Source organism: Electrona antarctica (genome assembly GCF_951216825.1).
Source record: "Electrona antarctica genome assembly, chromosome: 9".
Taxonomy (NCBI): Eukaryota; Metazoa; Chordata; class Actinopteri; order Myctophiformes; family Myctophidae; genus Electrona; species Electrona antarctica.
The window spans coordinates 17,042,868-17,056,590 of NC_136790.1; the positions used below are offsets into that span (position 1 = coordinate 17,042,868).

The window sequence follows — 13,723 nt, forward strand, 5'->3', positions numbered from 1 at the left end:
GGCATCCTCCAATCCCTGTCTACATCCTGACAGTTTTCTGAAAAAGCTATGTTTCTATGTCAGTGGTTCTTCGATTTTTCAAAAATGTTTGAAAAATAGCAGATCTACAAGCTCATAGCGCGTCACCGAGTGGCGCGCTACGAGCTTGTAGGTCTGCTATTTTTCAATAGCTAAAGCATAACAATGCTAACACCAAAAGGGGTTCCCGCCCAAAAGATGGCAAAAAGTTCGGTTAGCCGATCCAACAACAGCGGCCGGGCCGAGTGACAATGTTTACTGTAGTAATTTGCTGTAGTGTTTTGTTACTCTCCTTGGCAGCGTTGACCCAAACACGCTTTACGCTGCTAGAAGCCGCACTTCCACGCGCTTCCATTTGACAGAGAAAGGTCAAGTGATGTTAATGTGATACGGTGACGCGCAGCACGGTTGGTCTGTGGGCTGTGAGGCAACCACGTTACATACCATGCCACGTGTGCGCACACAGACTTGTGCATCACGCACACGCACGCACGCGCACACGCACGCACGCACGCACACACACACACACACGTCAGATAATGATTGTTAATTGAACTCCAAACGTGTTGTGAACAAACACTGTAGACCTCCACCACACCCCTCCCCCTCCCCTCATTTCATATGCACGCGTTCTCCTGCAGCATACTTTGCATAACGGTTTCTTTGAATGCATTATGGCTGAGAATAGATGGGTTGGTCACGCCAAAGCCTTTGAACAGCCCCTCGGCTTGTTGCAGTCTGTTTTCAGCGTCAGGCTGCCAGTGCAGCGGTGGTGGCCCTCTTGGCAACGCGGCCGGCTATACAGAGGATTTGGCTAACCACCAAGCATGACTGGCAGACTTGTGTTCCTGAGGGCGGGTTACTGTAGGTGGGACGGACGGACGGACTTAACTTTGAGAGGGTGCAAATGTTAACCGAATGGGTTCCGTTTGGAGTGACGCCCCTATAGGGTTACGGAAGGATACATTAAACGGGGAGGATTTTTTACAGTGCACATGAATGGGAATGCCCGTGCCAGCAAGCATCTGACAGCTTAGGTATAGTGGTGGAATGATTAACCGTTGTGTGTTTTTCTCTGTGTATGCATGCACACATGTCTGCAGCTGAACGTGAATGATGGCATCTTTCTGACTTGGTGTGTGTGTGTGTGTGTGTGTGTGTGTGTGTGTGTGTGTGTGTGTGTGTGTGTGTGTGTGTGTGTGTGTGTGTGTGTGTGTGTGTGTGTGTGTGTGTGCAGGGCACCAGGGATACCCCCAGTGCACGAGCAGCTCAGCTTGGCCCCCAGACTCTAGTGAACCTCTTTAATTCCCCTCTGTATTCTGATGTCATCTTCATGGTGCAAGGCAAGTACATCTGTTACACCTATTGGTGCAAGGCAAGTACATCTGTTACACCTATTGGTGCAAGGCAAGTACATCTGTTACACCTATTGGTGCAAGGCAAGTACATCTGTTACACCTATTGGTGCAAGGCAAGTACATCTTTTACACCTATTGGTGCAAGGCAAGTACATCTGTTACACCTATTGGTGCAAGGCAAGTACATCTGTTACACCTATTGGTGCAAGGCAAGTACATCTGTTACACCTATTGGTGCAAGGCAAGTACATCTGTTACACCTATTGGTGCAAGGCAAGTACATCTGTTACACCTATACGCACGCACGCACGCACGCACGCACGCTCGCACGCACGCACGCACGCACGCACGCACGCGTTAAAGGAGAGATCACCTGTATGCAAACGGATCACTTTAACAAAAAGCTCCTTCAATGTTATTGACACAGACCTAAAAAGTCTTAGTCTTAGTCAACACCACAGTAAAAAGTATTAAGTAACAGGACAGACAGGTAGATACAGATAGACTAGAGATATACAGCTAAGACAAACGTATAAGACTTAAATGCGACCTGGCCACCTGCACCTCCTGGACTAACATAATGTATGAGCTATAAATACATAAATATAATGTGTCAGCCTGCTACAAACGTGGGAATATGGATAAATATGTACAGTCAATGGAGTGAATAGAATGAGCAAGTATACAATCTATTGATGGTCAAACATTTACTAGCGTACATCCCAGTAGTCCATGAGCAAATGTCATTCTCAGTCAATATTCTAAAGATTAAGGTGCTCGGTGTTGTGTTCCTGCAGGAGGATGAAACCAGTCTTAGGAGGATAATCTTTTGTCTTTGAGTTTAGCGGCTCTACTTTGTGCGAGTGTGTTTTTCTAAGAGCTCATTGGCGGACTGTGGCAAGAGCTGTCACTATAACTGCAAAGGCACTTAACACAAGAAATTGTGCACTTACCAGCAGCAATTTGGTTTTGCAGTAGTGTCATGTGAATATTAATGGCTCTGCGTCACGGCCGTCTCTCGTAGAGTAATACTCACCAAATCAAAAGATGTTTGGCTTCATAGTTTTTTAGATTAGATCGATTTTCATAACAAGAATTTGTTTATTGGTCAAGTATGTTCACATGATTAACAAGAATTTGTTTATTGGTCAAGTATGTTCACATGATTATCCTCAAGAATTGAATAGTTAAGCATGTTTTTTTTAGAAGGGAGAGAGATCAAATATACATGCAGTTTTCCAAAATTCAGTAGAATTTAAGTGCAACATTATCTCCCACACCTGTTGCTGTGAAAATCATTTTTGCGTGCATGGTGTGTGTGTCCCAGGGAGCGTGTTGCCAGCCCACCGGGCCGTGCTGGTGGCACGATGTGACGTGATGGCCGCCATGTTCAGCGGGAAGTACGCCGAGGCGCGCAGCCGAGTGGTGCCCATCCACGGAGTGTCCTCTGACACGTTCCTCTCCTTCCTGGAGTACCTCTACACTGACACCTGCTGCCCTGGTGGGTTTACTGCAAAGTATACTCATATTATACACAATTATCATACTGTATATATACACATTGTAATCACTGCCCCCATTAGGACCGGATTGAGTCTGGGGCGGCAGTGGCTCAGGAGGTATTGCTCCCGATGAGCAGGATGGTGCCTTGCGTGGTTTCCTCCGCCATCGGTGTGTGAATGTGTGTGTGTGAATGGGCGAATGTAATGCACATTGTAAAGCACTGTGGATAAAGGCGCTATATAAATGCACCATTTACTATTGAGCTGAGGAGCGCCTTTAGATATCATGGCCATAACGCTCGCACACAGCGTGATGCCCACGCCGCTCCAACCTATCGACCATTAAGGTGCTCACTGCTCAAACGTCCTGTCATCTGCGTTATTAGCCCAATATACAGCTATATTGAGCTAATAACGCAGCTGAAACAATTGTAAACATGGACTTTTCATGGTTGTAAGTAACGATTCATCGTCGGGTTGAAAATGATCGCATGCAATCTGGAGGATCAAATGCACGACGATACATTCCAAAAGCGGTTTCCCGCTTCAAGCATCCAAGGGTACCAAAAACGTGCAATGGTCTGCTGTGAAGAGGAGTGCTCCAGCGCATCTTTACCACAGAAATAAAAAGGAAGACTGGTGCTGCCGACTCAAAAGGTGTTCTCTGTGGACATGGCCCCGTATGGTATTAAATAGTAATACAGCATAAAATATATCATCAGAGGCCAAAGAAAATGCACGGAATAAACCTACAGTACGCTGCCGCTTATAAGCGACTTAACAACTTAAACCCTACAGTGTTGACCCGAGTCCCTTATAGTCATCAAATATTTTTCCCAGTTTACAAAAAAATCTCTTCCACCTTCGACGAAAAGAAAAGAAAAAGATAACCCTCGGTCAGATTTGGTCTGGCCCCATTCGGCTGTAATTGGATTTCCCTGCTTCCCCAAGTTCGCTCAATCCTCCTCTATGGAGCAGAAACTTGGCCTCTCGACAAGACCCTGGCAGACGGAATTGATGGCTTCGACACCAGGGCACAATAGAGGGGATAAAATGGCAAGATCGAGTCACCAACATTACTCTGCCGGGAACGCACCCAGCACCCCGTGTCCCGTCTGGCAGCAAAGCACCAGATGCGATGGTATGTCACATCAAAAGACCCCCCCCCCCCCCCCCCCTCCCGAACAGCATGTTGTGGGTGTTGTGAGCTTGTAGATCTACTGTTTCTTTTAGAAAATGTCTTCCTATTCTTGCAGAATGTTTGTCTTTTTTTTTTTTTTGGCTTTCGCCTTTATATTATATATTTTATGGAGGGACAGACAGTAGGCTGACAGGAAATGGGGAGAGAGATGGGGGGAAGACATGCAGTAAAGGCTGTCGGGATCGGGAGTCGAACCCGCGGCACACTGCCAGACTGGATTACCAGCCAAGGTGCCTGGACCACTGAGCCATAGCCCAGAGAATGGGTTGCTAGGGTTCGTGATGTGGTTAAGCGCGGCTGTGGCTCAGGAGGTAGAGCAGGTCGTCCAATGATCCCAGGGTCCGCGGTTCGAATCCCGGCTCCTCCTGTCCACATGTCGAAGTGTCCTTGGGCAAGACACTGAACCCTATACATTGCCTCCAATGAGTCGGTCGGTGTGAGCTCGCCACCATTGGTGTGTGAATGTGGGAAGTGAGGACGCTCCCAATGAATGAATGAATGAATGAAACATTGTAAAGCGTTTGGGCACTTGGAAAAGTGCTATAAAAATGCAATTCATTATTATAAGCCCTATATTATACTAGCTAGTCTAGCCTGTAAAAAGCAGAGAAATCTGTAAAATAAAATAAAAACCTAATGGCTCACGAATAGCAAAACATTGCTGATATACAAGCTCACAATGTGTCATGGCACGTTTTGTTTTGGCACGAATTTTCTGAAATTCTTGTTAACACATTTTGAACACAAGTGCGCTCCTCTGAGCACAGATCCCCACCAGGCCAGATTGACTACCCATGGGCCTGCAAAGTTTGGAAGGCAGTCATAGCCAATTGGGATTGAACATGCACTTGATCACACGAGTACAGAGATAATATGTACCTATTTGTGTGAGTTTCGGACAGAATTTGTAAGAACAGTAGAAAAAAAAGAATCAGACACAGCGTTCATGATTTGTGCAAAACGTGCCCCTCACACAGATAAAACTTTGGAAGCCAATCGTAGCCAATCAGAAGGGCATCTTAAAAGGCTGACAGATACATCATGATTACGTGACCAAATTCATTCATTATTTCATTTGTAACGATTTGCGTGAGTTTTGGATAAAATCGGTACAAGTAGGTATAGTAGCACTACTGACAAACCTTGTCAGGTGGAAATGGAAGTTGCGTTACGATCCAAGGAATCTAGAGAACAAATTCCAGTTATAACGTAATGAAAAAGTTTGTAGTAGCAAAGGTTCTTCCTTCGCCTATTGGGAGTGTGCATGCAAAGTTTCACGGCATGTCCGATCGGTCCAATGGTGCCTCAGATTAGATGTTCACAGACAGTCACATGGTTGAAATCATAATCACTCGCCTCCGGCCGTTCCAGGCCCCCTGGTGGGGATAAAAGGTTTGTGCTTATAATAAAATGCCCAAAATAGGAAGGCCGTAGTTAACCCATTTTGGGGCGGGAACCCCTTTTGGTGTTAGCATTATGTTATGCTTTAGCTATTGAAAAATAGCAGATCTACAAGCTCATAGCGCGCCACCGAGTGGCGCGCTACAAGCTTGTAGGTCTGCTATTTTTGAAAAATCGAAGAACGACTGACATAGAAACGTAGCTTTTTCAGAAAACTGTCAGGATATAGAAGACATTTTTAGAATCTGATCTCAGGACTAAATGGCTGTAAGTAAGAAAGTCCTCGCTGTCCAGTGGAAACAGCAGGTGTCCAAAAACTGTTACTCTTAATATTTCAGGATTCAAATTCTAAAATAGCAGACAACATGTCGCAGTGTTGTAGATCTGCTGTTTTTGCAGCGCAAAGGGCTTTACAGGGCAGAAAAGAGACTGCATAACCCGCATTCCACGACATTTATTCCATTGTCTTTCCACGCATAATACGCTAAACCCGCTATTTGATTTATGTGTTTGATTCGCCGTTATACGATGGTTATTATGGAAATCCGGTTTTGTCGCGGACATTGTGACGAGGTTATGATGACGTAACCGGAAATCATTTAAATTTGTTTTTAATTCATGAAAAAAAAAAATCCCGAAAATACTAAAGACTAAATGTAGGAAACACAATAACCCATACAAATGTGTTCACGACCCACTGTTTGGGAAACGGTGCTCTATAGCAATGACTATTTTAACTAAACCCTTTTTGTTTTAACACCCAAAAATATCACTTTGATTTGATTACTCTAAATAAAGCAACATTATTGTTATCGAGGACCTGTCCCAGCAAACCATACCGCTGGGACTGAGAGATGATCAAAGTAGCCACACACCACGCCACAAAATCAGGTTATTACAAGGACGAGAGAGAGAGAGAGAGAGAGAGAGATAAAGACAACGAGTCAAAGTCCCGCTCAGATTGCCAGACCTCATCCTCATCCAGCCATTCTTTGAACCGTCAAAGGGTGTTTTGCTGTTTTTCCTGCTCTGTTTTGGTGCCTTTGTGTCCCCCAGATAAAAGCTCTCCTCGGCAGCCATGAATTTGATCACACCATCCACACAGTTGCCTTTTCGCTGTGACAGTTCCTCGCCAGGCATTCCATCACCCTGTTTGCAGGCCTTACAAATGAGCCCCAAATCAGCAGTCAAACACTAGAGAGAAGAGAATACCGTCGTCCTGGCTGAACACCCCTAAAAGTAAAAAATCACACCCGTGTGAACTGAGTGGTGCAACTCTCCCCCCCTCCCCCCTCTCTCTCTCTCTCATTAGCAGGCAACAGTGCAGCACTATCTCTCTCTCTCTGTTTCTGGCACAACAGCGCCACTTTTGCCCCTACTGGTACTCATAGTCACACACATTAACACACGGTTAACACGGACATTGCTGTTCCTTGGAGTGGTTGCACCACTCAAAAAACAAACAAAAAACATACACCAGCTAGATGAGGAGTCCAACAAACCATCTGTGTGATTGAGACACACTGCCAACGCCAGTCCCAGGAGGCACACAGGGAACAGCACCGAATACTAATTCAGTCCGACTAAATGTTTAATTTATGCTCCATTGCGTGATGCGGACATGTTGTTAGCTTGTAGATCTGTTCCGTTTGCCAAGTCACACCGTCGTACCAGGGAGTATAAATTGGGCTGTAGTAGTGACTCATTTCATTACTGCTTCATCGGTATTTAGTGTTGCCAGAGGGGGAAATTACTTTAAAAGTCCATCAAACTTCATCATGCTAAATAATGAATTCCAGTCAAGGTTAATTAATTTGAATACTGCCCTATGTGGAGGGTAATCATTTGAATTATGTTTAATGTTGAACCTTAATTTAGTTTGTTGTTTAATGGCGAGGCATTCATCAGTCTTGTGTACAAACATTTGGCAGAGCACTCCTTTCTTTGTCACCAGCGTGCATGTGTGCGTGTGCGCGGGTGTGCGTGTGTGTGCGCGAGCGCGCACATGCGCTAAGAGGAAGAAATTGTCAGTGTTACAATTACAATACACTAGAACAGCATGACTCATACAAAATTGAATGCTCCGTCCTCTAGGTCGTTATAACAATAGTTACAATACATTATATAAGGTAACTCTCATTTAAAAAAAATATGACTCACGACATTGCCTGCTGCTCTTGTATAATACGAACATGGGAAAGTAGACTCGTGTTTGAAAGATAATAACTTCATATCCACCCATTCTTGGCTTCAAGTAATCATATTTATGGCTTCTGTCTGGCTGAAATGATTTCAACAAACAGCCTATTTTCCTCTGAAAGGGTCAGAGAGAGTTCTGTTTATATGTGCTGCACGTGGGACGTGGGTTGGTTGCACAATATTGCTTGTGTTCAGAAATGTAGTAGAGCTCCATTCCTGGCTTCTAAAAGACCAGGAAAATAAAGGCAGTAAACAAACTCCAGAGTCTCTGCCGCAGCTGCACTGTTACATAAGGGCTTGGAATCTCAAGGTCACGCAAGGATATTCCAGCACGAGCAGCCATAGCCACTGATAGCAAGTGGAAGGAGGAGCTGCTATCGGTGCAAATAGAGACGGTAAATATCGCCTCTGATGGGCGGAAACATTGTATATCCATACTTCAACTTTTTATGTGTGTTTGTTTTGGGTAAAATGAATGCCCTATTACTTCATCATACGATATCACACAAAACTATAACAAAAATAACCAATCTATGTACGCTCTACAGTCTACAAGCTTGTAGATCTGCTATTTTTGCTGAGTGAAAGTGGTTAAGTATGTCTGTAGGTTTTGTAAATATTTGACCATTGAAACTAGCTTTGTGACTAAATATTATATAACTATCCAATGGAACACAGGTCCCCCCCCCCCCACAGTTTTGGACATATATGAGGTTTCCACCCTACAGCAGCGATAATACGCGCCAGTGAATCCTCGCTATGAGTCTGGCCCCGCCAGGCTAAGCGAGCGCACCTTTGATCTGTGATCTTCACTGAGATCAGGGTGCAGGCTTCATGTCATATCTGAGCTGCATGTATAAAGACAAGATCATTTACTGATCCCGGCGTGAGGGAAATTCAGTCTCCAGAGACAGCAGCACAGCAGTAAGATACAGATTACAGGGAAAAAGAAGAAAAACAAGTACTATAGTGACAGCAGCAGCATTTAGAAAGACATCACATTCAATGCAACACCATCAATACATCAATGGCTGCAGCACCGCATACTGAAGTGTTGTTTTCAGAGCATGTAGTCTATTGAACTAGCGGCTAGCCGAACGGCCTTCGTACAAAACATACATCTTCATAGCCAGAGGCACAAAGACCTGTCTCGGTCTATTGGTTGTTCACACGGGGAAGATGTAATACCATTAACCCCTCCTGCTAAACCTTAACGATCTGTTTACATGACATGCTTACATGACTGTATGCAGCACACAGTACTGTATAGAGCCATGGCTGAGTGGAACAAACTGCCAGCTATGATCACAAAAGAAAAAACTAAATCAAGTTTCAAGAGACAATATTGAAGAGGCATCTTGAAACCCAAAGACTGTAGGGCGCTCGAGCGTGCGCATACACGTACACACGCGCACACACACACACACGTACACACGCGCACACACACACACACACACACACACACACACACACACACACACACACACACACACACACACACACACACACACACACACACACACACACACACACACACACACACACACACACACACACACACACACACACACACACACACACACACACACACAGCAGTCATGATTATGATTAGGATAATATTTTCTTTTTTTTTTCTACTTTTGTTTTCTACCCCAGGAGAATGGAAGGCTAATATGTAACTGAGGCAGATATGATGATATGCTTTTTGGGTTTTTTTCTCTTCCAAGAAAATGGGGAATCAGAAGGTGGATGAGGAAATTGTTGATCAAATATATTTTATTTTATTTATATATCATTGTCCTGTAATGTCATTCATGTCGAATGTCATGTTTTTATGTTCTGTGTGGACCCCAGGAAGATTAGCTGCTGCTATGCACCAGCTATCCTAGTTTTATTAGGATCCAGGGATCCTAATAAAACTCTAAAAACTACATTTTATCCTTTGCATAAGCCTGCAAGGTCGTCAAGCCTTGGGCAAGTGTGCTACGGGCTAAAGTGAAGTCTGCTTCAGATTAAGATTGGGAGTGACTCAGTCTGCACAGTTCTAATTGCAACGGGGAGTTAGTATTGGAGCCAGAAGGGAGAAGAGTCTGGGACGTGTTGTCCCAGATGTTTGGGGGAAGGTTTCTGACAGCTTTCTCGGTTTAGGCACCTTCATCTTCTCCACCACCCCGTCGTATGATATAACTGAGTGACAGCATGGACACTGTCAGTGTCCTGCAGTGTTATTCAGAGTATGCATTGTGACTGACAGCTGATGGGGAATGTGCTAAACTGTGGTACTGTAACTGGACTGGAGTCTACATTATAATGTGATAGAACTGATATGGCTGAAAGGCATTGTGGGTAGGTGTCTATTAAAGGACCACTTCACCACTTTTCAACCTATCTTCATATAATAGGTCTTCATTAATAATCATGATAAAATGGCACGATTTCTTTCTACTCAGTCTGTGTCTCATAGGAGGGCTGTGGGCAGTTTAGAAACCGTCTTCCAGTGACATCGTCATTAGGCAGATTTGTTTTTTTAAACAAGATTGTTTTACAAAAATGTTTAGATTTTCATTATCGTGAGAACGATGGCTTCCATTTTCGCATTGCAACTTTTCAGGACTAGAAAGCCTGCAGTTTCTATTAACTTGTATTCCCCATCGATGATGTCACTGGAAGACGGTTTCTGAACTGCCCACAGCCCTCCTATGAGACACAGACTGAGTAGAAAAAAATTGCGCCATTTTTTCATGATTATTAGTGAGGACCTATTATATGAAGATAGGTTGAAAAGTGGTGAAGTGGTCCTTTAAGGTGACTGTTTAACAACTTAAACCCCATTCAAATATCTTCTAAAATGGCTGATCTACAAGCTCACCACAACAACACCACCACACATCATATGCTCTTTGCTATGAAATGTTCCGAAATCGTTGCCTATAATGATAGGGATACCAGGTTGAAAGTGGTTAATAATTCATTGTTTGTTTGGCTGTGTGACAGTAGACGACACAAATGGCCAGCTTGTGCACGGTCCCCAATGGCTTAAGCAAAGTGTGCATGTAATGTATAGTTTAGCATCACAGACTTAAATGTGCATGTGATAAGTCCCTAAGCTCTTACAGTGTGGGTGGTCGTTCAAGTATAAATAATTGATAGTTCTAAACTAAATGGACCCTTACAGGTGGGGGGGGGGGGTGACATCTATCTACTGCACACATCTACAGTATCTATGTGTGCAGTGTGGGAAGTGACTAAGTCCATTTACTTAAAGGGATAGTTCAGATTTTTTGAACTTAAGTTGTATGAAATACTTGTCATTAATATAGTGGTTGCAACTGTATTAATTGATTGCCCGAGTCCCATGGTGGGAGTTCTGCTCTGGTTTTGGTCAATATTAAGTAGTTCCGGTCAATTTGTGGGGGGCACTGGGGCCACGCAGTAAAAGTAAATGAATCCACAAAACGAACGTAATTTGTATTGTTGACCTATTTCTAAAATATTAGCGCGACTTTCGTTCAACTTTGACCCCTCTATCACATGGAACTATTTTTTGGGCGTAGTGATATGGACACAAAAAACATAGTTCTGTGTGATAGAGGGGTAAAAAAAGAACGGAAGTTGCACTAATATTTTAGAAATAGGTCAACAATACAAATGACGTTAGTTTTGTGGATTCATTTACTTTTACTGCGTGTAGTTCCAAAATGACTGGAACTACTTGATATTTCACCAAAACCAGAGCAGAACTCCCACCACAGGACTCGGGCAATCAATTAATACAGTTGCAACCACTATATTAATGACAAGTATTTCATACAACTTAAGTTAAAAAAATCTGAACTATCCCTTTAAGTACAACTTTATTTGTATTTGTACTTTACTGGAGTATTTCCAATTTCCAATACTTTTACTTCTAATACATTGTACTTTTACTCCGAATAGCCTAATAGCCGTCGACTGAGTCGAGAGACTCGAGACACAATGTGAGCTTGTAGATCAGCTATTTTCAAAAGTTTTTATACATTTGAAAACTTGGGGCAACAAATGGGGCATTCTGCACAATGAGTGCTCTTACTTTTGGCACTTTAAGTACATTTTGAAGACAATATTTTTGTACTTTTACTCAAGTACATTTTGGAATTCGGGGCGACTCACATGTGCACAACAGATGGATGTATGCTTGTTGTACGAGATGTATAGCTGATGCAAGCTCGCAATGCATTTCCAATGGGAGTCACATGGTTTGACACATTTGTGTTGTATGAGGGGGAGGGGGGCAGTCGAAACACAGCCAAAAGCCATACAACAGCTTGTAGTCCAAAATGTTGTATCAAACCATGTGACTTCCATTGGAAATGCATTGGGGGGAAATGCATTTTTCTTTTACTTTTACTACATTGCAGTATCGATACTTTTACTTAAGCAAAGAACGCGAGTACTTTTTCCACCACTGTATACATGTGTGTTTGTGTGTGTGTGTGTGTGTCTAGCCAGTGTGCTCCAGGCGATGGCAGTGTTGGTCTGTGCCGAGATGTACCAGGTGAAACGCCTGCAGCACCTGTGCGAGGTGTGCGTGTGCGCGTACCTCCAGAGCATGCCCAGTAGAGAGCTGGCGTCCACCGCCATCAGTGTGGTCCGGCTGCTTCGCAGAGCTAAGGTCAGTAAGAACGGGAGCGCCAGTGAGTGAGTGAGAGCGAGCGAGTGCATGATGAGCGAGAGAGAGAGGGAGATAATGCCTGATTCATGTTCCTTCAGAAAATCTACAGGGTGATGCCCAATTTACAGTAATTGCCTGTAGTTATCTCCTCAACCCTGCTTGAGCTAGTTCCATCTGGCTGGTGCCAGGAAGGTGTTAGAGCAGACACATTGGAAATCACCATCTCTGACTGTGAACAGGAGATAGATGTCACAGGAAGAAAGAAGGGCCAAGCTTTCTGAAGAAGTGTGATCTTTTGAGGTGGGAATGGTCACAGCTAGGTTTCTGAATTAGCTGGAACAATTTCCGTGACTATGACAGGTTCCTGCAGGTTACTTCACCTAGGAGTAGGGGGTTTTATAGGCTTTGTGTAGTTCTGTTCTGAGGTTCTGTAAACGCATTGTGAAAACAATACAGAAATGTGTTGATATTAAAAAAATCACACCCGTGTGAACTGAGTGGTGTAAGGTATTATATAGCCTGTCTGACGTAATGAAATCATGTCTGACGTAATGAAATCACACCCGGGTGAACAGGGTGAACATAGCAACCATGCTCATTTTTTCTGCACAGACTAACAAAGCTAGTTGTAGGAGTGGTTTACACACCCGGGTGAACAGGGTGAACATAGCAACCATGCTCATTTTTTCTGCACTAACAAAGCCAGTTGTAGGACTGGTTTACACCACTCAAAAATACAATGTACTTTTTTAATACTAGTATTTTTAAGTAAAGGAAGTACTCCAGTATTTGTACCTCATGAAAGAATTGTACTTCTTCAGTCCATACTATGGATTATACATTAAAGGCACTGGAGGTATGGCGGCTGGTAGAAGACGCTGAAGGCTCAACATCTGCATGGATTTCCGCCACCTTTAGCAAGGTTAAACATACTTTAACCTACATTACATAATGCATACTGTACATAATGAAATGAAATGAAATGAAATGAAATCTATATTTACCCAGGGTATCTGGGCTAAGCTCAAGAACTTGTTTCCAGCCAGGCCCTGCTCATAGAACACATTTCATCGTAGTGGTTCAATGCCTTGTTCAAGGGCACTTCAGCGGTGGTAATTTTAACGTGTCGGACGGCTGATTCGAACTGGGAACCTTCCGGTATCAAGACCGCGCCGCTATCCGTTCGGCCACCGCTGCCACTACTGCCTAAGGGGCGACTCACACGGTCGCAACAGATTGATGTATGCTTGTTGTATGAGATGTATAGCTGATGCAAGCTCGCAATGGGAGTTTCCAATGGGAGTCACATGGTTTGACACAACATTTGTGTTGTATGAGGGGGAGGGGGGCAGTCGAAACACAGCCGAAAGCCATACAACAGCTTGTAGACCAA

General features: G+C 43.8%; 1 protein-coding gene across 1 annotated transcript in view; it reads left to right on the forward strand.

Annotated features, from left to right (window-relative positions):
* rhobtb3 (Rho related BTB domain containing 3) overlaps nt 1–13,723 on the forward strand; it is a gene marked incomplete at both ends in the record, with an annotated part of 60,184 nt that overhangs the window by 38,657 nt on the left and 7,804 nt on the right. Inside the window, 3 exons of the mRNA XM_079510592.1 lie at nt 1,256–1,365; nt 2,708–2,877; nt 12,164–12,330. Of these exons, the coding sequence (XP_079366718.1) occupies nt 1,256–1,365; nt 2,708–2,877; nt 12,164–12,330 (447 nt within the window). The remainder of the gene's footprint in view (nt 1–1,255; nt 1,366–2,707; nt 2,878–12,163; nt 12,331–13,723) is intronic.